The 25,949-nt window shown below is 39.3% G+C and overlaps 1 protein-coding gene and 1 pseudogene across 17 annotated transcripts in view; both read right to left on the minus strand.

Annotated features, from left to right (window-relative positions):
- Window positions 1-25,949, minus strand: part of ZNF248 (zinc finger protein 248) — a 59,562-nt gene that overhangs the window by 14,741 nt on the left and 18,872 nt on the right. For 7 of the 17 annotated variants that reach the window (XM_034930309.3, XM_003814776.7, XM_063607349.1 and 4 more), the window contains 3 exons: window positions 24,634-24,760; window positions 24,266-24,361; window positions 15,434-19,792 (listed from right to left, as the gene is read on the minus strand). In XM_034930309.3, the coding sequence (XP_034786200.1) occupies window positions 18,291-19,792; window positions 24,266-24,361; window positions 24,634-24,760 (1,725 nt within the window). In that variant the 3' untranslated portion in view covers window positions 15,434-18,290. Of the gene's footprint in view, window positions 1-6; window positions 12,556-15,433; window positions 19,793-24,265; window positions 24,362-24,633; window positions 24,761-25,949 lie in introns of those variants that run through there. The other 10 variants (XM_057298850.1, XM_024930446.4, XM_008967561.6 and 7 more) reach the window with 4 other exon arrangements.
- On the minus strand, window positions 8-7,150 carry LOC129393196 (serine/threonine-protein kinase tousled-like 2; annotated as a pseudogene).

The following is a 25,949-nucleotide window of genomic DNA, read 5'->3' on the forward strand; positions in this document are numbered from 1 at the left end:
CTGAAATCAAAACAAACAATAGGACTGTTACTGTATAGATACCTTTTTAGAAAAGCAAAAAGCATCAGACAGAAATTATGATGTAGTTCTGGAAAGTTATACCACGTGTGTTTGCCTCTCCTGCCTCCCTTCCATCTCCTCCACTTCTGCCTCTGCCACCCCTGAGAAAGCAAGACTGACTCCTCCTCTCCCTCCTCCTCATCAGCCTATTCAATGTGATGACAATGAGGATGAAGACCTTAATGATGATCCACTTCCACTTAATGAATAAACATTTTTATCTTCCTTACGATTTTTTTCTTTAGCTTACTTTGTTGTAAGAATATAGTATATAATACATATACATAATACATGTTAATCAGCTGTTTATGTTATTGGTAAGTCTTCTGGTCAATAGTATGCCACTAGTAGTTACATTTTGGGGGAGGCCAAAGTTATCTGCGTGTGCATGTGTTTGTGTGTGTTTCTGTGTTGGGGGTCAGTGCCCCTAACCCACCACCAATTGTTCAAGGATCAACTGCACTCACTCCTGCTCTTTTTACAACTTGCATGGGATATCTCTTTTCATTCTTTCACTTTTAACCCATTAGTGTCTTCAGACACAGATTAGAACCTGAGTCTCTTGTAGACAGTACTGTTCAATCACATTTGGTTTTATTTAATCCATTCTGATTTTGATAGAAGAATTAAACCATTTACATTTAAAGTAATAACCAAAAATGAAGGATCTACATCTATCATTGCGCTTTTGTTTTCTATGTCTTACAGCATTTTTGTCCCTCATTTCCTGAATTACAGTTCTTTTCTTTTTAGTAGATTTTTGCTAGTAAAATCTTTTAATTCCCTTCTCATTTCTTTTTATGTGTTCTCTACAGCTGTTTTGTTACATTTAACATCCTAAAGTCATAACACTATAAATTAAATTTATACTAGCTTAACCTCAATAACATACAAAAAACTCCGCTCCTACACAGCACTGTCCCCACCACTTTTTAAGTTATTGATGTCAAAAAATGACTTCTTTATACATTGTGTCCAGAGACACAAAACCTTTTTACGCATTAGTCTCTTAAATCATGTAAAAATCAAAAAGTGGAATTACTAACCAAAGTTACAGTAATACATCTTTGTATCATAACTCCCTGTGCATTTACCTTTATCAGATATCTTCATTTCTTTTATGGCATTAGTTTCTGTCTAGTGTCCTTTCATTTCAACCTAAAGGACTCTTTTCAGCTTTCTTGCAGGGCAGGTCTACTGCTATCAGACTCCCTCAGCTCTTGTTTATCCAGGAGTGACTTAATTTCAGCCTCACTTTTGACAGAAAATTTTACCAAATACAGGTTTGCTGACAGATTTGTTTTTCCCTTCAGCATTTTGAACATTTCAACCCACTGCCTTCTGGCCTCCATGATCTGATAAGAAATCTGCTAATAACTTTATTGAGAACGGCTTGTATGTATGTATGTTATGTATAAGCTGCTTCTTTCTTGCTGCTCTAAAACTTTGTCTTTGGCCTTTGACAGTTTGATTATAATGTGCCTCAGTGTGGGGCCTCTTTGATTTTATCTTACTTGAAGTTTATTGTGTTTCTTCTAGGTTTATATTTATATATTTCATCAAATTTTAAAATGTTTCACCAATTATTTCTCCAAATTATCTCTATGCTTTCTCTATCTGGCACTCCGAACAATGCATATATTCATCCACTTGATGGTGTCCCACATGTCTCTTAGGCTTTCTTTATTTTTTTTTTTTCAGACTTTTTTTTTGAGATGGAGTCTCGTTCTGTACCCCAGGCTGCAGTGCAGTGGCATCATCTTGGCTCACTGCAACCTCTGCCTCCTGGGTTCAAGCGATTCTCCTGCCTCAGCCTCCCAAATAGCTGGGATTACAGGCACACGCCACCATGCATGGCTAATTTTTGTACTTTTAGTAGAGACAGTTTCACCATGTTGGCCAGGCTAGTCTCAAACTCCTAACCTCAGGTGATCTACCTGCCTCAGCCTCCCAAAGTGCTGGGATTATAGTCATAAGCCACCACGCTCAGCTTCAGTCTTTTTTATTTCTTTCCTTAAATTTGATTTCAATGACCCTATCTTCAAATTCACTCATTCTTCTGCTTGCTCAAATATGCTTTTAAATCCCTCTAGCAAAGTTGTTGTACTTTTCAGCTCCAGAATTTGTTTTCTCTATCTTTATTGATGTTTCCATTTTGTTTATAGTTTTCTTGACTTTGTCCACATTATCTTTTAGCTTTTTAAACATCTTTAAGACAGTGTTTTAATTTGTCTGGTAAGCCCACAATCTGGTCTTTTTCAGGGACAGTTTCTTTTCTTTTTTGCTTTCAATTAGTCATACTTTCTTGTTTCTTTGTTCATCTTGTGATTTTTTTGTTGTTGTTGAAAACTGGACATTTGAAATTTATGGTGTGGTATCTCTGGAGATCAGATTCGCCCCATTACCCAAGGTTTGCTAGGCTTTTTGTTCTCATTCATTTATTTTTAAAAAATAGTTACAGGGTGTCTGCATATGAAAGATTAGACTGAGATGTAAACTTAAGCTCTTCTGAGGTCGCTTCTGAGCCTGGACCTTTTCCTGGGCATGCGTGGCAACTTTCTAAATTCCTCTGTATACGTGGTTGCTAAAGGTCCCAGTCCTTACATTTCTGGTTCCGATAATGGAAAAAAAAAAAAAGAGACAGAGAGAGAGAGAGAAATGAAGGGGAAAGCACGAAGTCTTTAAATCCTCAGGAATTTACTTCATCTAAAACATGGGTGCTAGAAAGAACCATTTCACTTTCTCCACCCTAGGCTCTGGGAATGGCTCAGAAATTTTGCCAAGGAAGGGGGGATGAGGGCCAGGGGGGAAGCAATTCATTAAATCAAAAGAGCATCTCTCCAGTGAATAAGGGGAAGGACTTGCAACAATGGCAATGAGTTACAATAGCCGCTCACCTCTGTGTTTACACCTCCGTGTCTGCACCTCCACGATCAGAAGGAGCAATCAGTGACTAGAGCACAGTTCCCCAATATTTGCAGGACAGGGTCCTTAATGCCTATCCTGGCTTCAGTAAGCTGCTTCAGGAACACATACAAAGCTGCTGGCACGGGTGATGGGTAGCCACTACCACGCTCAGAGCTAAAATTAACCACACGTAACCACAATTTGCCATACAAGCCTTCCTACAGGAACAGCTTCTGAGGTCAGTACTGGAGGTTTGTTCTGACACAAGGGGGGCCTATTATTAGTTGTCTCTTTCGTTGGTTCACCTCTGGTAAACACGTGGCCTATGTTTAGCTTGGAATTCTCATTGAAGCTGTCAGCTTCTTCTTGTTTTTCATCAAAATCTCGTTTTTGAGTACCCTTAGATTTGACCTTTCCTGTACACTCATTCAAATAAGGTCAGTTCATTAGCAGAGCTTTTGACCTCTTGATTTTATGAATTGTTTTCCCCACTTGGTGAAATCTCTGAGCCATGCCCCAGAGGCTAAGGTGGAGAGAGTGGAATGATTATTTCTAGGAACCGTGTTTTAGGAGAAGGGTGCTGGGTAGGGAGGGTAGGAGGGTGCTGGTCTTCTAGGCTTTCCTCTTCTGGCTTGGAACCTCCACACTACTAAGTCAAAGTAAGGGTAACTGGGCCCCTATATTCTCAGGACACCATGCCTGAGATAGAGCCTGTGTCATGTGAATGGGGTCTGGGTGGAAGGGAGTCCGGGATTTCTCCTCAGCTGTACTAACCTGCAATTTAGCCTCTTAAACAACTTGCAGGAGATGTATGAGAAATACTAGCAGCCTGCCCCTCCCATGTAGATGCCACTGCCCTCAAATGGGAGCTGGGAGGCAAGGGAGCTCTGTTTTCTTGGCTGCACCCACTTAAGAGTTTGTCATATTGACCTGGGAGGAAGACGGGAGGGCACTGATTGTGGTTCAAATACCACAGACTCTCACTGTTCCTAATGACTTTTAGTAGATTTTTCTTGAATAAGTAGTGCTTAGTTGCTGTATGCCCTAAGAACCACTTCCAAAGACCTATATAATTTTTTTTTTGCATGGATGAACCTTTATTTTTTTAAAAAAATAGCACTTCAAATAAATTAAAAGGGACAACCATCAGGTATTCAAATTGTGAAGAAATAGTTGAAAACCTAGAGAGACTCCAAGCCGCAGTCTTCTAACCTCATTCTTTGTCCAATGACAAAAACCCACACATCTCAGTACTCCCACTCAATTTTTTCCCTACTGAGGAGGGAAGCAATTGCAAACAGGAGACCAGAGAGAGGAGAAAGCTGCATCTGATTGGAATGAACATTGCCACGTACTTGCTAATATGGGTTTCACTTTACAACCAAATGAATTCTTTCAAATATAAAAAAGGGGAGAGGGAAGCTGCATGTTTTTAAAAATTGAAATTATTTAGGGATAAAACACTAACTCTAGTGTCTTTAATAGGCAACAGCATTTTTCCCCCCGAAGTCAAACACCATCCCCAGCTGAGCCTTTGTGCTACAAACTTTTTAGAAGATGTTACCTAAACTTTATTAAAAGAACAAGTCTAAATATAGACACTGGACTAGCCTAGTCTGTATTTTCTTTTTTATTTATTATTTATTTATATATTTATTTTTGAGACGGAGTGTCACTCTGTCGCCCAGGCTGGAGTGCAGTGGCATGATCTCGGCTCACTGCAAGCTCCGCTCTCAGGTTCACGACATTCTCCTGCCTCAGTCTCCCAAGTAGCTGGGACTATAGGCGCCCACCACCAAGCCTGGCTAATTTTTTTGTATTTTTAGTAGAGACGGGGTTTCACCGTGTTAGCCAGGATGGTCTCGATCTCCTGACCTTGTGATCCACCTTCCTTGGCCTCCCAAAGTGCTGAGAGCCACTGTGCCCGGCCTTCTAGTCTGTATTTTCAAGTCCACAATCTTCATCTGAAGCATTGCATCAGGAACCCCCGTGAGTCTGCATGTTTTCAAGTTCACAGTACATGGAACCAGTTTTTCTTTTTAGTTTTTTCCTCACTCAGAGCAGCCATACACAGTGGCCATTGACGCCAGAACCTCATGCCGGGCCTTTTCCTATGAGGCCTGGCTGGAGCTGCCCATGGTTTCTCCTTAAAGAGAATCCATGCTGTCATGCTCAGTGGATGGGAAAAAAGCAACAAAATAAGCACCTGGTTCAGGTTTCATCAGATCCATTCAGATTCTCTACGTTCCAAACCTGCTGCTAAATGCTCTTTGTCCACTTTGTGTGTGTTGAACAGTTTGTGGCCTTGGAGTCAGTCTCAATTCGAAGAACAGCTGTTGGACACTCCAAAGGTTGAGCAATAGCAGCCCCAGCAGGGCTACTCACAAAGACCAATTTTTGGATATGATGCAGCAAGTAGCGGGTCACAGGCCAGTTGCTGGGCATCAATGCAGTCCTCCTTTCGGTAGGCCAAACATCGTCGAATAAACGCCTTTGCTTCAGGTGTTACTACTCATTTTGGTGGGAACTGCACTTCAGCAGCTTTAAGAATAGTATTCTCTTGTAGGATGTCTTGCTGAGACTGGTTATAGCCAAAAGGCTTCCCTCCAGAAAGACACTGATAGAAGATCACACCCACCCACCACACAACAATTTTATTTGAGATCTTTGGTGGTTCTTTCTCAACCACAAAACTCTGGTGGTAAATTGCAATAAGTGCCAGCACCTTGTGATGTCAACTCCATGCCACCCACTGAATTGTAGCTATCATCATCCATGATCTTCGAAAGACCAAGCTCTGTAATTTTTATCTCTCCACACACTGTACCATTTACTAAAAGAATATTCCCTGGTTTGAGGTCATAGTGTATGATGGGAGGTTTTATTTTATTTAAGTACTTTAAAGCATTTACAGTCTACATGATAATGGACCAGGCCTCTTTCTCTGACATTAATTTGTGCTGTTTCAGATAGAAGTTTAGATCATTTCCCTCACAGTATTCTAACACTGTACAAAATGAGTCAGTATCCAGTGAAAAGTAATCATACAGCTTAATTATTCTGGGATGATCCAGTTCTTTATGAATCCAGTATTCCCTACAGGCATGCTTGTGGTAATTCTCCTTTTTCTCATCTCTCCAGTTTTTATTTAACTGGTGAATTTTCACAGCTACGTATCTTTGCTCTGTTAGTTCAAATGCCTTGTAAACTTTACTGAAACCTCCTCTATCCAAAAGATGTAACAACAAATATCTGTCATTTAGCGTTGGATGATCTTTAAATTGTGAGTTATCTTCATTATGTATCCCTTTTAGTTCCCCGATACGTAGATTTCTAACCCTTTCTAGCCTTTCCAGCTCTGCCTGGATCTCTGCTTCCTCCTTTTTAAGATGACCTAACCGGAGTTTGAAGATTTCTTCTTGTTCATGGTATTCTGCTAATGTTAACATTTTATTTTCAGCTCCATTGGTCTTGCTTTTCCGCTGTTTCTGCTCACTGGTTGCAGGAGGGTCCTGACCCATGGCAGGAGGTTTCCGCTTTGCTAACATTTTCCGTTGTCTATCTCTTCCCTCTGTGAATTTATCCTTTTCTGATGCTTGATAAGATTCTGAAAAGCATAACCATCTGCCCATTGTTCAGTAAACGAGGCCCCATGTCGGACAGTAGTAAAGTGGCCCCATCTCAAGCGGTCTTGCATGCTCTTATCTCTACATGCCATCTTCTCTTTTAGACTTTTCTATGAGGACTTTCTTGCTCATTGTCACACATCTATTTAATCATCCTTGTATCTCTGTAGCATCTTTTGCTGTTCATCAGTCTGCTGTGTCAAATCACAGTTGGCTCTTAATAAATCATCTATTCTTCCCTCCTTAAGTCAGAATTCTTACTGTTTTCTAGTGCAGACATTTTTTCTATTGTGAGGTCAGACTGGGTCTGTCTGTGCCAGATGGAGATCTGTTTTTGGGAGCTGCAGAAATGCTCTGTGTTGCCAGATCCCATAGATGAGGGACTGTTTTGCTGAGCTGAAACAGAAGTGAAGCAGAGGCCAGCTCCCCTTTGTGCCAGCTGCTCTGGGTCAAGCCGAGGTTTTGTTAGCATTGCTGACATGAGGCTGTTGGCAGAGCAGACTGCTCCTCCGTTGCCTCCTTTGCAGTGCTGCCATCTAAACCACAGAGGGGCTGTTCTACTTGTCACAGTAAGGGATTGGATAAGGAATGTTGTGGTGAGGATCGTGCAACTGGTGCAACACTTCTGCCAGGGCTGGTCCCTGGCCCGCTTCCCCCAGCAAACTCAAAGTAATCACTAATTTTACGTCCCCCAGCAGTGCCTTTCCCTTGGCTAGTTTCATGTGGTTCGGCTTTTCTTTCCCACTTTCGCTGGTCATTCTGCTTTTTCTCGGGAGTCTCTACTTCTTTATCACTCAAGGATCCCATGCTGCACAAGCTCTGTTTGGAAGACTCACTATTAAGTGGTCCCTTTTGTTAAATCTGATGTACTGTCCTTCATTTTGCCTTTTGTTTCCTGATTTTCCAACTCTTGAATATTTCCCATTCTGTTTTGCATGTATTTATTTCTTCTTGCATATTTATTGTTTTTTCCTCTTCTAGTTTTCCTTACTAATACCTACTCTAGTAAACCTGGCCTCCAATAATTCCTGCCGTCGTGGGTCCAGGCTATGCAATTCTTCCATCATTTCTGGCTGGCAGAGCGTCTCCCGGGACTAAAGGTGCTCTGGGATCCCAAAGACCTACATAATTTTAATCAGTTATGCTCACTTCACTGAGAAGTAGGTCTACAGAGGTCCTCATGCTGCCATTGTGGAAGTCATGGTAACTTTTTATATTTATTGCCCCACTAGAAAATAAGTTCTATAAAAGCACAGAGTTTTGTCTGTTTCATCTAGAAATAACTCCTAAGCAACTACAAAAATGACATACCTATCGGTTGGATGAATATATTTAGGATTTCCTTGGTTCTTATTTAACTCTCAGAATAACCCCACAAAGTAGGTACTACTGCCATTCGCATTTAGAGAGGAAGAAACTGAGGTTTTCAGTAGTTAAATTACCTGTCCAGTCACATATTTGTTAAGTGTGGTGGATGTATATGCAGGCCTCACTGACTCCAAAGTCCATGCTCTTGAACAGTGTGCTTTACTATGGACCGCTCACACCCCTCAGTCCAGCTCTTACTAGACGGCCTTTAACAACTCTTCAATCACATTCAAGAGCCTCACTCCATAGTACAGACAGCTGCAGAGGGTCAGTTCTTCTGGAATTAAGGCCTGCACATTTTACTGAACATACCTGGCCACTTACACAGGGAGCTTTCCTCAAAGAAAGCAACAAAGGCAACCACAGCCAACCCACTGCTCAGTCCCAGTCCCTACCCTTACTCCCTCTTCAACCCTGACCCTGGAGCACAGCCTATCCTCAAAGGCCTTTACCTACATCCAGGACAGGCTTGAAAACACAAGACGCTAATGGATTCCAATGACAGTCATTTGGAGTTTTGGATCCCATCTACTATAAGCTAATCTCACCTTCTTTTCTCTGTAACTACCAAATACCACTGAACTCCCCTCAAACCAATTCCAATTCCAAAGTGCACAAACTACCTCTCCAGTTCTCTGCCCAGAACCAGTTCTACGCCCAGAACCAGTTTTCCAAAGGATAAAGGCTAAAGACTGGAGCCTCAGCAATCAGCTCCCTCAGAGGCTAGAGACAACATAAGCCCCCCATAAGGGGCTATGCCTTCCCCTCCCGGTGTCGTCAGAGGCCCAGCTCATCACATTGCTGAATTTAGTGTCCCATGAGCCACTGTAGACACTCGGTAGCAATCATTCCAAAAGTTGTAATAAGTTGGTGCTGCTCAAATTAATCTCTCCCTGGAGGCCTTGCCCCTTCACAGTCACAAAGGACATGGTCTGGAATGGTCTTAAATAACAGCCTTGTCTACATAGAAAGCTACCACAAACTGCGTATCAATTTCACTTGTGAACACAGAAAAAAACATTTAAATAAAGCTGAAAACGAGAACAACAATTAAAGTGTCATCTCCATGACTGTTTTCCCAGGTTGCAAAATACATCAACTTGGAAAAACTATATATATATTAAACAAAAATGAAAAAAAATTCAGAAAACAATCTAAAAGAAATGATTCATCCTCTCAGTTCATTTGAAGTGCAAAGTCTGACATTTCTACAAAGGGCATGATGCTTTGTGATAATCTCTTCACTGAACTGTGTACCATGAGAATCTTCAGTGGTAAATATATATTAGATACATATTAATAAAATGTCTCTGTTATATTCATTATAATAATATAGTCAAGATCGGGGTGTCCAATCTTGATCAGGGGTGTCCAATCTTTTGTCTTCCGTGGGCCACAATGGAAGGAAGAAATGTCTTTGGCCACATATAAAGTACATTAACACTAACGATAGGTGATGAGCTAAAAAAAATAAAAATAACACAAAAAAAGCTCACAATGTTTTAAGAAAATTTACAAATTTGTGTTGGGCTGCATTCAAAGTCATCCTGGGCAACATGCAGCCCATGGGCCACAGGTTAGACAAGCCTGATCAAGATGTTTACATGTTCTAAAAAATACCTAGAATTAAATAAATGTGCGGTCTATGTGAAGGAAACTATAAAACTTGGTCAAGATGTTTACATGTTCTAAAAAACATACAGAATTAAATGTGCAGGCTATGTGAAGGAAACTATAAGTTTATTGAATGACAGCTTAAAAAATGCAAACAGTGGCTGGGCACGGTGGCTCACACCTGTAATCCCAGCACTTTGGGAGGCCGAGGTGGGCCAATCACGAGGTCAAGGGATCAAGACCATCCTGGCCAACATGGTAAAGCCCTGTCTCTACTAAAAATACAAAAATTAGCTGGTCATGGTGGCACGTGCCTGTAGTCCCAGCTGCTCGGGAGGCTGAGGCAGAAGAATTGCTTGAACCTGGGAGGCGGAGGTTGCAGTGATCCGAGATTGCGCCACTGCCCTCCAGCCTGGTGACAGAGCGAGACTCCGTCTCCAAAAAAAAAAAAAAAGCAAATAACAACAGGAACTAATCATTTTTTTTTAACAAAAAAAGAAACGTATTATGTCACAACATTCCAAACAAATTCTCAACATTCTGTATTTTCAAATCTTCTGTACTGCAGCTAGAACAAATGTAAATTTTATGTGAAATAATGAGGGGGGTCAAGAATTTTGTGAAGATACAGACTAAAGCTTGACTAGAGATGTGTCTTTATCTATTTATTTTTTGGTTGTTTTTTGAGACAGAATCTCGCTCTGTCACCCAGGCTGGAGTGCAGAGGCACGATCTCGGCTCACTGCAACCTCCATCTCCTGGGTTCAAGCGATTCTTGTGTCTTAGCCTCCTGAGTACCTAGGGCTACAGGCACATGCCACCATGCCTGGCTAATTTTTGTATTTTTAGTAGAGAGAAGGTTTCACCATGTTGGCCAGGCTGGTCTTGAACTCCTGACCTAAGGTGATCCACCCACCTCGGCCTCCCAAATTGCTAGGATTACAGACGTGAGCCACCATACCAGGGCAAAGATGCATCTTTAATGGCTAGAATAAACTAAGTATTTTAGAGTCTGAAAAAAAATATGTAAAGGCCTAAGATGATGTAAGAATTCAGTATATGATAATGGTGGCTATGTCAGTTTTCCAGAAAAATGGAACCAATAAGAAGATGTATACATAGAAAGAGCTTTATGATAAGGAATTGGCTCACCTGATTATGGAGGCTAGCAAGTCCCAAGATCTGCAGGTTGAGTTAGCAAACTCGGGGCCCAGGAGGACTGAGAGTGTTATTCCAGGCTGAAGGCTCGAGACCCAGGAAAAGCTAATGTTTCAATTGAGTCTAAAGGCAGGAAAAAGCTGATATCCAGTTTGAAGGTCACTGGTAGGAATTCTTACTCACGAGTGTTGGCATTTTTGTTCTATTCAGGCCTTCAATCAGTTGGATGAGTCCCACCCACTCTCATCTGCTTTACTTAAGTCTACTGATTTAAATGTTAATCTCATCCAATACCCCCTCACAGATATACCGAGAAGAATGTTAGACCAAGCATCTGGGCACCCCATGACCCAGTCAAGTTGACATATAAAATTAACCATCACAGTGACATTTCAAAGTAGAGAGAAATAGGTCTATTTAATAAATGGTGTTGGGGTAAGTGGTTCTCTCTGTAGATCACATGGTACGTGTAAATGTTTACCTCACATAATAAATATACTTGATATGGAAATATAAAATTTAAACTACCAAAGCATTTAAAAATTATAATGAGCATTTATAATCTTAATGTTAAGACTGCATACCAATTGCAGAGGCAAAAAATTATTTTAAAGTTTTTTTTTTTTTTTTTTTTTTTTGAGACGGAGTCTCCCTCTGTAGCCCAGGCTGGAGTGGAGTGGCGCGATCTCGGCTCACCGCAAGCTCCACCTCTCCGGTTCACACCATCCTCCTGCCTCAGCCTCCTGAGTAGCTGGGACTATAGGTGCCCACCACCACACCCGGCTGATTTTTTTTTTTTTTTTTTTTTAGTAGAGACGGGGTTTCACCATGTTAGCCAGGATGGTCTCGATCTCCTGACCTCGTGATCTGCCTGCCTTGGCCTCCCAAAGTGCTGGGATTACAGACGTGAGCCACCGCACCCAGCCAAAATTACTTAAAAGCTTGAAGTAATTTGAAAACTTAAAAAAAAATATTCCCATAGACAAATGTTAAAGTATATCTCCCAGAAATGAGAAAGACTATCCTGTTGATACATTGTTCATAAAGTGAAAAAAGCAATAGTTTCCATTGTTCCTGTAAAAAGGTAAACTATGTACTTAGATTTGTAAGAGCACATGAACCAAGAAAATATCTTAATAATCTTCCATGACTAGCTATTATAAAATGATGAGCACCTCAATTAAAGTGAGCCTAGTGATATAAGCCAACATTAAGAAAGTGAGGGGTAATTATTTTTAAATTGTTCAATGTCTGTAGAAAATTTAGAAACGAAAATGTTTAAGAAATATTTTATCATGTTATATTAGTAAGGTTGGAATTTTTTAACAAAAAAAAAGAACAGCACCCACTGTGACAATGGTGGGCGCACATTTCCAAATTTTTTGTTTTTGAGACAGGCACTTACTCTGTCACCTAGGCTAGAGTGCAGTGACACAATCATAGCTCACTGCAGCCTAAACTTCCCAGGCTTAGGTGATTCTCCCACCTCAGCCTCCAAAGTTAACTGAGATTATGAGTGTGCACCACCACACCCGGCTAAGTTTTTGTATTTTCTGTAGAGACAGGGTTTCACCATATTGCCCAGGCTGGTCCTGAACTACTAGGCTCAAGCATTCTTCCCACCTCGGCCTCCCAAAGTGCTGGGATTAGAGGCATGAGCCACCCCACCCAGCCGTCACATTTCCAAACTTTGAATGGGAATGAAATCCATACAGACCTCCTGGAGTCAGTTTCATTAGAACTGAAAATAAACTCACCCCTATTATCCAGAGAGTAGACTCTGAGAAATTAATTTGAAGACGACAACTTGGTTGCCCTGTGTCTGCAGGTGAAAAAAAAAAGGGGGGGGAGAGAGAGAGAAAACTTGGACAAGTGTAGAAAGGTATATGCTCAAAGGTGTTCCTCCATAATGTTCATTTGTAAGAGTAAAAATATGGGAAGCTACCTAAAAGTGAGCCATTGATAGGATGTAGATAAAATATTGTTGATCCAGCAGAGAAATTTTAAGTAGTCGTAAAAATGATCAGGTAAGGGTAGAAAAACTAACATGGAAAACTGGTAATCGCGTATTGTAAATGAGTTCACCATATATATTGTATTTCCATTGTGTAAGTGTGTGTGTGTATCCTAAAAGGACACTGAAATATAAGAAGTAATATAAACCAAAAGTCCCTGATAAAACTATCACGACACACAGATAACAGAAAGTACTATTTTCCCCACTAATTTTCTCATATAAATAAGTGGAAAAACACATTTTCAGAGAGTGTAACCGTATGACTTCTGTGGTAAAGTCATGTCAGTGATTTTAATGTCTATTTTCTGAGTATTATTTCCTCATCATTACCTACTAAACTAACTCCATGTTGTTTCATGGTTAAAGTTTTTCACAGCCTTTGATAGCATCTGACTGTTCTTCTAAAGTTATTGACGTTCAGGTACGTTTTTCATCACTACCACTAACATTACCAGTTTGAAAACTTAGGTAACTTTTCTATAGGAACTTTAAAATATTTTTAACTGTAATAACGTCACAAAAATGTCTGTACAAATCACCAAATCATCTGAGAAAACTAAAAACCATACGTAATAGTAGTATCAATTCATCTACAGTTAATTTCCTGTGGATGAGCTGATGCTACTATTTATCTCTCTTTAGAAGCAATTAAAAATACAACTTAAAACTCTCCGGCTATGCCTGGATCTAATTCCAGGCAACAAATCTCTTATGATTTTGTACATATTCTAGCATTTGATTAATATTCTGACCATATTTCTTGATTTGTAATACTCAAATGCCCATAAAACTCCAGTGTATTATAAATTCTCTACAGGCACATATATATTGGTTACAGTGCATGGAAAAAGGCCCAGACAGAACTAAAAACCAAGTTACTTTAGGGAAGTGACCCAATATGTGGGTGAGGTGGGTTGAAGAGAACTCATCTGTCAAATGCCAAAGAAGACTTATTCTCTCAGTAATGGCAGCTGGTGCAGACATCAGCATAGGGGAATCTAGGCCTGAGAAAGCTAAGGAAGTCTCACTATGTCATGGGCACCAGTCATGGCTGCCAAGCTTCTCCAAGTTCGTTTTCTGTTTTAAGGGATGTTATCAGAGATCCACAAGAATAGGGCAAGCCTTTACTAGGGGTCTGAGTTGAAGAAATTCTGAACTCTTCTTTTCTGAGGTCTTGAGCCTCCTTTAGGGGATCAGTAAAGGGAGAATTTTTGGCTGTTACTGAAAGCAGGCTTACCGGTAAGGCCCACTTTTGTAGAGAGGATAACTACCCCATTCTGTAGACAAAGAAACCAATAACAGAGAGTATTGGCCATACCAAAGTATGGACTCCAAACATGGGATAGCTTTATATTAGTCATCAGTTCTCACCTACCAAAGTATCTGAGACCTTTCTCTTCATAAGTGCTGTCTAGGAGAGACATTGGTTCTTTGCCGTCTGAAAGAGAAGCCTGGGAATGCAAGATCTGAGAAGAGTGGTAGGTTGGGAAAAGGGAGTTGGAGTTCCTCAGATAAAGGGAGGAGGCTGAGTGTGCAGTGTCCAGTCACTGGACGAGAGATGAAGATTCAGTGGAAAAATAGGAATGGGAATAGGTAAGTCTTCCTCAGAAAAGGAGAGATATGATGAAAGGATCCAGGGCAGTCACAGCCACAGTCTCTGGTTGCCAGAAGCAAACAGGGGTAGGGGTTGAAGGCATCAAGGATACCCAAGGGCTGAACCCTCCCAGAAGCAATAGTTCCACATTTCCCTGCTAAATACAGGTAGGGTGTGAAGTGACAGGGCCCACTAGACCAGAGGAGGGCAATTTCAAGACGGAAAGTAGGCCCAATTCCAAAAACAGGCTCTTAGGAGTTTACCAGAAAACTATTTCCAGGGACTGGGAGTGATTAGTCATTTCAGAAATCACAAATCTATGACTGAGCAATTCTCATCCGGGTTTATACATGAGTGCACTGGGGGATAAACTGTTCATTGTGAGATCAGTCTAGTGTATGAGAAAAAGTATTTCTTTTAATAGAATGCAGTATAAGAGAAAATATCAAAGTACATTACAGGTAATTAGGGTAAGGGTCTCACGAAACAGAATCTTTTGTTGGTTTACATGCATGTGTTAGATACACACATGTGAACACACACTCTTCTTCGAGATATTATCCACATCACTCCTCCCTCAATGTAGCCTGCTCAGTGAGGTCTTTTCCTCTCCATCCTATCTAAAATCAAACCTTGTATCTGACAACTTTTCCTATTTTGATTTTTCTTTATGGCGCTTATCATAGCCATCTTCTTTTCTTTTTTCATTTTTGTGTTGCGGACTGACTTTCAATAGATTACAGAGCAAATGTATTTTCTCAATATGACTGCTGGAAGCAATAAGGACACAAACTCTCTGGTCTACAGTGACCTCCCAATAAAAATATTCTAGGAGGGCTTGTCACTGGCCTATTTTACAACAAACTATCATTTCTGGATCAATACAAATGTGGAGGACATGAAGACACAGTACTCTGCAGAGCCAGGATTGGGGTAAATGCCACTCCGTGATCACAATGACATGTTCTATTACTAGAAGAATGCAGAAAAGTTGCATTGAGCAGTCAAAAGCAATAGTCATAACACATATTTAAGTACATAATAAAAATGTATCAAACTAACACAAGAAAGGGTGAATTAATCAAACAGTGCAGGGACAACTGGCTATTTATTTGGAAGAATACAGAGCTGCTTACCTTACACCACATACAATAAGAAACACCACAGGGAGGTATGAATAATGTAATTTAATATAATGTCTGCTTCACACATGTTGAAGGAGAGACATACCTGTGTAGTTCCAAAGGGAGTTTACTTATGCCAACAGGAAAGCAGAACAAACAGAAACACTTAACTTGCAACTAGTAGAATAACTTTATTTCTAACACTGAGCCTTCTACATAGGAATTTACAGAAATGAATAACACTGTGCTGCTTATTCTCCATTTCTCTTCCCAGATTCTCTCTCCACCCTTCTCTGTGCCCACCTGGGCTCTCCAGCAGATGTATCTGGTTGGTTTCTCCAAAGAGAGACACCAGCAATTTGGCACCACAGTTCTGGTAGTAATGATGTCTCTTACAAGGTGGCCCCTCCTTCATGACAGCAGTTCTTACTGGGCTCTGGTAACACTGTTTCCATCCTTGCCCTTCAAGGCTCAGAATGGCAATGGCTTCCTGCTGATACAAGTCTCTGGGTGTTTCACTGTCCCTTGTTTCTGGCCCACACCACTGTAATCAGTCTGCCATTAAAATGTTTTTAGTTGGAGAATTCTGTTTTCCACCAGAAAGAACCATGGCTGATACAAACAGCCATCCCTATATTAACTTGTGAAAAGAAATAATTCTTCCCCCTAATTACCATATAGAACATTAACACTTAGAAAAATATTCCTCTGTGTCAGCTGGAATGCCTTCAGCTCTAAGTATCAGACAGCCCTAAGACCAAATAAAAAACAGTTATTGAGGGTTATAAAAAGTCCCAGTAGAGAACAGGTATAGAGAGCAGAGTAGCTCGGCAACGTCACCTCTGAGCTGGCTTTTCCCACCTTGTGCACTGTTATCTTCAGGCTACTGCCCTTCAGAGATAAAAACGATAAGCCAATACCATGTTACAGACATGAAAAAGCCCAGCAGAAAGAGTCTCTTCTCATGTCATGACAATGTTGTATCAAGGAGATCTTTCCCAGAAGTACTACACAATACTTCCCAAACATCTCATTGCTCCCAAGTTCACCCCAACAGAATCATTAAAATGGAACCTCCATGATTAGCTTTGACTAATCTGGACTTACCACCTAAGTCATCTGGGAGAAGGATGCACAAAAATATAAAATTTAGCTCAGCAAGGATGAAGTAGGGAATGGCCATCATGTGGGCAGTGTCTCTTAGAACTGCTGACCAATGTGTTCCAAGGGGGCAAAAGAAACAACAGGACAAGGGAGGCAGAGATACTCTAAAATACTAATACGCAGAACTAGTGTTACATAGACCATGCCCAAACAGATACACAATGAAAAATCAAGGATATCAAAAGGGCCTTTCATTACATAATGCCACTTTTTGAGGAGTGCAGTATTACTGCTTGTTAACCTTTGCATAATTTATGTAAAAACCATTCTTATTAACAGCATTTACATTACAGAATGACCCAGAGGTAGCTGAAAAACCTCAGAAAAGTACTGTTTAACTTCTTTACTGAAGTGATAGTTCAATAATGGCCATATTCATGCATATATGCCAGGAAACAGTCAGAGGAAAGGTATGTGATATAGTTCTTTGTGAAATAATATTTCACTAAAAACATATACTGGCCAACCTACAAAGAGACTCCGTTAGTATTTAGAGCAGGACAGATTCAGAGGTAGTTAAAAACCTCACGGAAATATTTTTGGCTTCTTTCTTGAAGACATGGTTCAGCTGTAAATGGCCATAGCCATTTATTTATGTCAGGAAATAGAAGGGGTATGTGGTTTGTATTGCCAAATACGTTTTCATATATACACAGTGATGTGCTGTAAATATTTGACAGCAGGTTCTCTGAGAAAATTAAAACCCTGATTTATAATTTGTCAATTTCCATGGTGTAAACACTCCCACTAAGTCCAAGCTACCAAGACAGCACTGAATGTGGAGCTGGGAAGAGACAGATGTGCAGTGCACACTATTATACAGTATTTTCATCATACAGATTAAATAAGTAAAACAGCAAAGGTAATAGTGAAATGTAGCAAAATAATTAGGAAGTGATGAGTGCTGAGTATTTATTACCTTTGTTTTTAACTGTAAGTTTACATATTTTAAATAATGACTGCTTTTAATAACTGGCTCACAAAATTCCTTAAAATTTAACAATCAGAACTTTTAAGTCAGTATGAGGTTATACTAGCACATCACTATATTTAAGTATGTGTGTAGAAATATATTTACATATACACACAAACATATGTACATACACATATATAATTATGTCAACCTACAAAGACACCAATGGTATTTAGTGTAGAAAATATTAACAAATACCATAGTAGTTACTCAATTAAGGGTACGTATCTTCTCCTTATGATCATGTTGAGTTCCAATATACAAATCAAGCATACTCAAATTTATTATATTTGCATACTCACATAAGGTCTACAAACATCGGGGACTCTTCACATATATGTTTAATGCTGCTGTCATTCAACTTTTATAAGCTTCAGATTCCACTGTGAATATGGGTATAAATAAATATTGTCCATTATATTTGCAATAAAATTTTGGTATCACGTCTGGAATATAACACTAAACAACATAAATTCCAGATAAATATTTTCATCATATTACTTAGATGAATAGAATTCCCCTCAGTACAAATTTTCTAATGAAAAGTTTTAATTTTTCTTGAAAGCTTTTACATATTCAAACAAGAAGTCATTTTCTACAAATTTCTGACATTCTTTGGCTTTCTCTGATCTCCTTTTTTGAAACTGTATAACCAATTTCACAAGTGTATGAAGGGTTCTAACATTCAGGATGTTGAAAGAGCTTTCACCCTCGTGTGAATTCTCTGATGTTTGGTGAGCACTGACCTCTGACTAAAGGTCTTCCCACATGCATTACACTCATACGGCTTCTCCCCTGTGTGAGTCCTCTGATGTTTAGTGAGAGCTGATTTTTCACAGAAGGTTTTCCCACATTCATTACACTTATATGGTTTCTCCCCAGTGTGAGTTCTTTGATGTACAATGAGGTTTGACTTCACACAGAAGGATTTTCCACATTCATTACATATAAACGGTTTCTCCCCTGTGTGTGTTCTCTGATGCACAGTGAGGGCTGATCTGTGGCAGAAGGATTTCCCACATGCATTACATTCATAGGGCTTCTCCCCTGTGTGTGTTCTCTGATGTTCAGTGAGGTTTGACTTCACGCAGAATGTTTTTCCACATTGCTTACATTCATAGGGTTTTTCTCCTGTATGTGTTCGCTGATGGTTGGTCAGGTGTGGTTTCTGGCAAAAGGCTTTCCCACATTCAGTACATTCATAGGGCTTCTCTCCTGTGTGTGTTCTCTGATGTTGAGTGAGGTTTGACTTCTCCCAGAAGGTTTTCCCACATTCACCACATTCAAAGGTTTTTTCTCCTGTGTGAGCTCTCCGAAGCTGGGTAAGATGTGACTTCTTGCTGAAATTACTCCCATTTTCATTGTAATCATAAGACTTTCCCCCCATGTGTACTATTTGATGTTTTAAGAGAGCTGACTTTTCCCAGGTTTTGTCACTCACTTTATATTCACGGAGAATCTTTCTTGTGTAAGCTCCCTGATGGATAATGAAAGCTGAATTGTCACAGAAGATTTCCCCATATTCATTATATTCATAAGGATTGTCCTTTGTAAGAGCTCTCTGATGTCCAAACCTTAAATTCATGCAGAAGGACTTCCCGCAAATACTGCATCCATACGGCTCCATTTCCAAATGAGGTCTTTGAGATATATTCAGCTTTAAACTTTCAATGAAGGTTCTTCCACATTCGTTATATTTACAGACTGTCTCTCCTATCTGAGATCTCTTATTTGTAAAAAATGCTGCCTCATCATGGAAGCCTTGTCCATTTTTACTATACTCAAAAGATTGGCCAAAACTTGGCTGACTGAGATCCTGGTGATAATTAATGGCATTCCTTTTTTGATCATATTTATAAGACTTCTCTCCAATAGGGATTTTCTCATGCCTAATATCAAGGAGCAATTTCTCACATACATTAAACTCATCAGGCTTCTTTCTGGAACAGTTCTTTTTACTAATAATTAAGCCCGAAATATTTTTCAAATTCACTTCACATGAGTCACATATTTTATAGGGATAATTTCTTAAAGAAACAGGGTCTGTGCCCAAATTGAAAGTTTTGCTTCCTCTATCTCCATTTTCTACACTTACTGTTTTGTTGTTGTGGAATAGAAGCTCCCAAAAATGGTCATCTTCATTTTCCTGGCTGCTCTCTAACACGTCATCAACTTTCCATTTCCTTTCTAGAAATGAGAAAAATAACCACATCTTATGAACCTTAATACATTTCTGATGGAATCAGACTTTTACACAAATGCCATACAGTCAATTCTTTTGTTTTAAATTCAGTTTCCTGGTGTGAACTGAGTTCAAGTGTACATTTTCTTTACCCTCCAAGGTTTAGGTGGAAAACATAAAACATGCTTCAGTGGAAACAGGGAGAAGAAATTGGCAATGATATTTAACACTTTATAAATATAACCTTCAAAACTGAAAAGAAAAGGTGAAATAAAATTCACAGCACAGGGAACCAGAGTGGCTGATTCAGAAATAGAAAAACTTGGAGAAAATGGGGTGAACCCAACAGAGACAATGAACACTGAATAAAGTGATGGTGAAGATTAGCAGACAAGGGGTTTCAGAGGATGCATTAGGTTTGGTGGAGACAAAACAGAGCTTGGTCCTAATCCCCTCACACACAGTTTACTGGGGTAGAATTCCCACCAGAGTACACGCTTCTTTCTATCTTTGAATCAGCAAGAAAATTAACATTCTGAAAACATCAACTTCCTTGGATTCAAAAGAACAGTCCTATATAGCCCAAGAGCCAGTGTTTTCTTTAAGTTTTATTGAGAAGAAATAGTTTTTTTTAATGCTGTAGGAAAAGCATACTAGGGAAGGTGAAATAAACTCAAGACATGATAAACAGGAGATGGAGATATTCTGAGAGCTGTTCTTTCAAAGAGCAGGAAATGCACAGAGAATGAGTTCAAGGGAGTTGTTTTTTTAAAAAGGAAATAGAGTGAGTGGTAGTGAGAAACATAAGAATTAGGTTTGGCAGAGGTAAAGCATGGTTTACACCCTCATCTTCTCAACATCATGCAAATCTATTGAAAATATTTCTGTGCAGTTTGGCTAGAGATTAGACTCTCAGAAATTGCTCATCCCTAATAACATACCTTCCACTCAACTAGAAACATTTTATCCTTATCTCTCCTTAGATCCTGGATATCCCTCAGTGAACTGCTACTTTAACTTAAAAACAAAAACTAATAATAATAATAATAAAATAATGATAGCAAAAATCTCTATAACATCTCTACCATTTTAAGGCTCCACTTGCTCCATCTTTTAGAAGTTACTGTTTATATAATTCATGGTAACATAAAATAAATCCCTTGCTCAATGCTATCGCCCCTATTGTGACCAGAGTCCAGATCTTGGCAGGTGTTACTATAATGTAACTGTACATTATTCTTATAAAGCAACGTGCACTGAATTATTTCCAACCTGCACCTGATCAGCTATAATACACGAAGACAAAATATGGGAATATGTATTTAGGAAGAGTATCATAGAATACTTTCAGAATGTATGAAAATGAATGATCTGTCCTAAATCTGGCTACACAGATAATCAACAAAGTAATTATCAAAATACCCAAATTAGTAAGAGAGGCCCTTCTCTTTTGGAGAACAAAAATCTCAATGCAGAAAGAAACCCTAAGCAACCCTAAGCCATATGAACAGGTCTAAGTTTTTGGCATACAGCCACTGGTGAGTTAATGTCATAAAATCTGGACTATTTAAGTTTCAGCAAAAAATTAAGTTCTAACTTAAAACAAGTGAAATAATAACAAGCCATTACTATTCAATTTCTAAACACTTTACAAACACAGTATGAATTACCTGAAAAAAGGCAAGGCAAACAAGAACGGAAGTTTTCCAGTAAATGAGAAAACATTTGCAAATAAAATTTAAGATATAGAATAGGACGGGATTTGACATAAATTTTAGGGAGCAGAAACAAAGAAATTTAAGACAGGTAGCAAAGGACTACACTATTATAGTCATTGAAAGGGAAATTTACTGAGCAGCTCCCTTGCTGCAATCTATTGAAAGTCAGCCCTTGACACAAAGGTTTAAAACTAAAAAAAGAAAAGAAAGGGAAATTTAATTTATTAATAAGCAGCAACTTTAGGTTAGTTTGTTAAGCTAAAGGAAGATAAATTGAATAATTTAGGCTAAAAAAAAAGAGAAAAGAACCAACTAGGAATTAGAAATTAGACAACTAACAATTAGACTGAGTCAGGAATGAGAACACATAGTTTTGCTTTTGAGTTATATCAGTGAAAAGTGAGAATATAAAAGTATGTAGAAGATAGCTTTAAATGAAAAATAACAATAGGAACAAACAGACCGGTGGGAAATATTAACAGGTTTATTAGTACGGTGATGCCATGGTTGCCATTCAAGATAGCAGTAACATGGAAGAATGTACCTCATTTGACTACAGGAAACCAGGCTCTCTGGTTTTTGTGTAGCTCAGATTGTTATTCTTCAATATCCTCTAAGGGATGAATTTAATACTTACTAAAAGCATTATTGTCCCAGGACTACTCTCACCTACATACAATCACACTCTAGAAAAGGGGTTGGCATATAACTGCACGGCAATGGCCCTTGAGCTAAGTATGTTTTTTAAGTTTTTGAAGGGAAAAAGCTGGATGAGGCAGTACAGAAGAGGGAAGAGGAAAAGAGAGGAGAAAGAGCAAGAGGAGAACGAGAAGGAATAAGGAAAAGAAAGAAGATGAGGAAGAGCAGCTGCAACCACGACCATATGTGGCCTGCCAAGCCTCAAACATTTACTATCTGGTCATTTACAAAAAAAAGTCTGTTGACTTCTGCTCTTGAAGATCTCATTCTGCCTCATTCCTTTAACATCATCTTAAGTTGATGCCTTTCAAATGGATACTTCTAGTTCTGACCTCAACCATGTACTTACACATATCCAATCTCTTAGTCAAAAATAGACTCGATTATAAGAGTTATCTCCAACTTCTGGTGTTCAAAATTAAATCTGTGATAACTCCCTTATATGTCTCCTCTCTAATTTTTCTCTGTCTCAGTAAATGATAACCTAATCTATCTAGCTGCTTGAGACAAATTATTGGGATCACACTTGATTCTCCCTTCTCTCATACCCAATCTGAAAGCAAATGTTCTTGGCTCCATCTTCAAAATATTTGTACAAACCTACCACTTCTCAGTACCTCTGGCACTTCCAACAGTCTCAGCCACTATCCTCTCTCCTCTGAAGCACATAATGGTACCCTATCCCTACTCATACCACCCACAACCACCCACCACAGTATATACACTGCATAGATGTCAGAGAGATCCTTTTAAACTGTAAATCAAATCTGATGACTTAAGCTGATTTACATTTACTCAAAACAGTTTCTCATAGCACCAAAAGTAAAATGTATGTATCTACCATAGCTCATGTTTCTTCTCCTGACATTATCTCCTACCAGTCTCCACCATGCCCGCTAGCTTCCAACCACAGTGATTTCCCTGACACTGTTCAAACATTCTAAGAACACACCTGTCTAAGAGGTTTGGTACCTGATGTTCTCTCTGCCTGGACTACACTGAATCCACATAGCTCACACTTTCATATTAAAGCCTCATCTCTGATGTGGGAACTCCTCAAAAAGGTTTTCTCTAACCTACTGCCAAACAGACTATACCGTCATTCTTCGTCCTCCTTTCCTGTGTGAATTCTCTTCACAGCACTTACCATGACCCAACACAGTGTGTGTGTACCTATATACACACACATATGCACATGGGTGTGTACATATACACACACACACAGACATGTACACACACACACACACATTTTTTTGTCCTTTATTTTAATACACACACTAAGATACCAGGGACATTATTCTGTTAATTACCTAAAACATAACAGACATAGTGAGTGCTCATCATATGTTGTTAAATGAATATATAGAAGGATTGCATGAATACCTGTCAGCTAACAAAAGGTGTCTAAGACAACGGAAGGAAGGCAAACAATTTTAAAAGATAAAGACAAACTAACCAAGAAAACATATCTAAAATGAAGCCAACTGGTTTGGATTATAGATATAAGTAAAATACTTTAAAATGTAAAAAAAAAAAAAAAAAAAAGTGTTTGTTTTTTTTTGTTTGTTTTTTTTTTTGAGACTGAGTCTCACTCTGTCACCAGGCTGGAGTACAGTGGCACAATCTCGGCTCACTGCAACCTCCACCTCCCAGGTTCACATGGTTCTCCTGTCTCAGCCTCCCGAGTAGCTGGGACTACAGGCAGCTACCACCACATCCAGCTAATTTTTCGTATTTTTAGTAGAGACGGGGTTTCACCATGTTGGCCAGAACAGTCTCGATCTCTTGACCTCGTCATCTGCCTGCCTCAGCCTCCCAAAGTGCTGGGATTACAGGCGTGAGCCACCGCACCCAGCCAAGAAAAGCATTTATGAGTGAGAATAACATATGGAGGAGTGATTAAGGTAACAGGGATGTGGGCCAATTGTTTTTGATCATTTCCAAAGGTCTGGGGCTAAAAAGAGACATTTGTGAAAAATATTCCAAAGGTGACAAATCCTAAACCAATTACCTAAGTTCTAATTTCCTCTGGCTTTCATCTTCCAGAAATCACTAACTCACCTGGGTGGCACTGGCTTGGGAATCCTTTTTCTAATATCCAGGGCTCTTCTCCTTGCTCGATCTTAAAGATCACTTCTGGTTTAGTAATGCAATACCCTGTTAAGAGAAAATACCACAGGACTGGAGCTAAATAGCTTGGTTTCAGGGGCTCTGAATACATGATGGGGAAGAAAGGCACAGCTTCACCAGCTACTCAAAGAATGTGCACAAATGAACCAATCTCTGACGAGGGAAGAGCACCTTTATGGTGGCAAAATGGGATCAGTCATCTCAGAGCCTTCAATCTCAAGCTTTACATCAGAAAACTACAGGGCATCAACTAGTAAATGCATGCTATTGACAGCCATGTGCGGAAAAAAACTCCTTACCTACTGAGACAAGATTGCTATAATTTTCCAGGATCACATCTCTGTATAGAATCTTCTGAGCAGGGTCCAGCAGATACCACTCTTCCTGAGTGAAGTCCACACATACATCCTTGAATGACACTTGTTCCTGTAATAGTATACCCTTTTTACATGAAATGGTCAGAACTAGATGATATAGAAAAGATTTAAGAGAACTAATCTCTTTAGAGTTTACTAAAAAATGACAGGTTACCTCCCTCTGTGCTGCTATACTATATAGAATACAAAATATCTTGTATAAATTGAGTTTCTACTAAGGGTCTGGAATTGTGCTAGCTGCAGCAAATCCTACTGGTGAAAACAGACAAACATGGTCCCTGTTCCTAGAGTGCTTATGACCTGAAAAGGAGATACACAGAATAACATTTATTAAGTTGCAAACTGCAGGAACTAGCAGTGTGTACCAAGGAGATTGAAGTTACAGAGGAAATATTAGTTGTTTCATATTACCTTTTACATTATCAAGTTAACTGTCATCAAGGAAGTAAAACTTTGTTATTAAAATAATGGGATTGAAATGAATATGACCAAGCTCAGCACATATTGATTCAAGTGACTGCCCCGCAGTCTACATGCCCATCAGAGAAAAGGATGAATCCTCTCCGCTCAATGAGATCATCTTCTGGAGCTTCCACCAATGTTTCCAATGTTTCTTTTTTAAATACAATATTTGGTATCTAGTAAAAAAATTTATGGTATGTGAAGAGATAGGGACAATGAAAAAAAAAAAAAAAAGCAAACTCACAGGTGACCGTGATAGTAGAATTAACAAACAAGAACTTCAAAATGAATTATAATTAATATGTTCAACAAAACAGAAGAAAATATTAACAAAATAAATGAGAAAATGAGGGAAGTTCAACACATACATGGTATGTGTGCTATACAGAAAAAGGTTAATACAGCAAGCCTGAGACTACTAACCTTTGAAAGGTCTGCTACAAAAGATCACCGTTGATGGGCATTTGGGAACTTGGATTTCAGAAAGGTTCTGACCTTAACCTTCTCTGATAAGAACGGCTCACTAAGCCTGAGCTATAACCATAAGTAATATGGTTTATACTCAGTATGTGCATTGCTCCTGGGAGTCTAGAATTTTGGTATATGATAGGCAGAAAGTACCTGTGACTAGCCTCTAATAAAAATTCTGGGCACCAAATGTCTAGTGAGTTTCCTTGGTACACATTTTACGTGCGTTGTCACATGTCATTGCTAGAGGAGTTAAGTGTGTTCTGTGAGACTCCATTGGGAGAAACCTCTAGGAATTTCACTGATTT

Source organism: Pan paniscus, chromosome 8, assembly GCF_029289425.2.
Source record: "Pan paniscus chromosome 8, NHGRI_mPanPan1-v2.0_pri, whole genome shotgun sequence".
Lineage (NCBI taxonomy): Eukaryota > Metazoa > Chordata > Mammalia > Primates > Hominidae > Pan > Pan paniscus.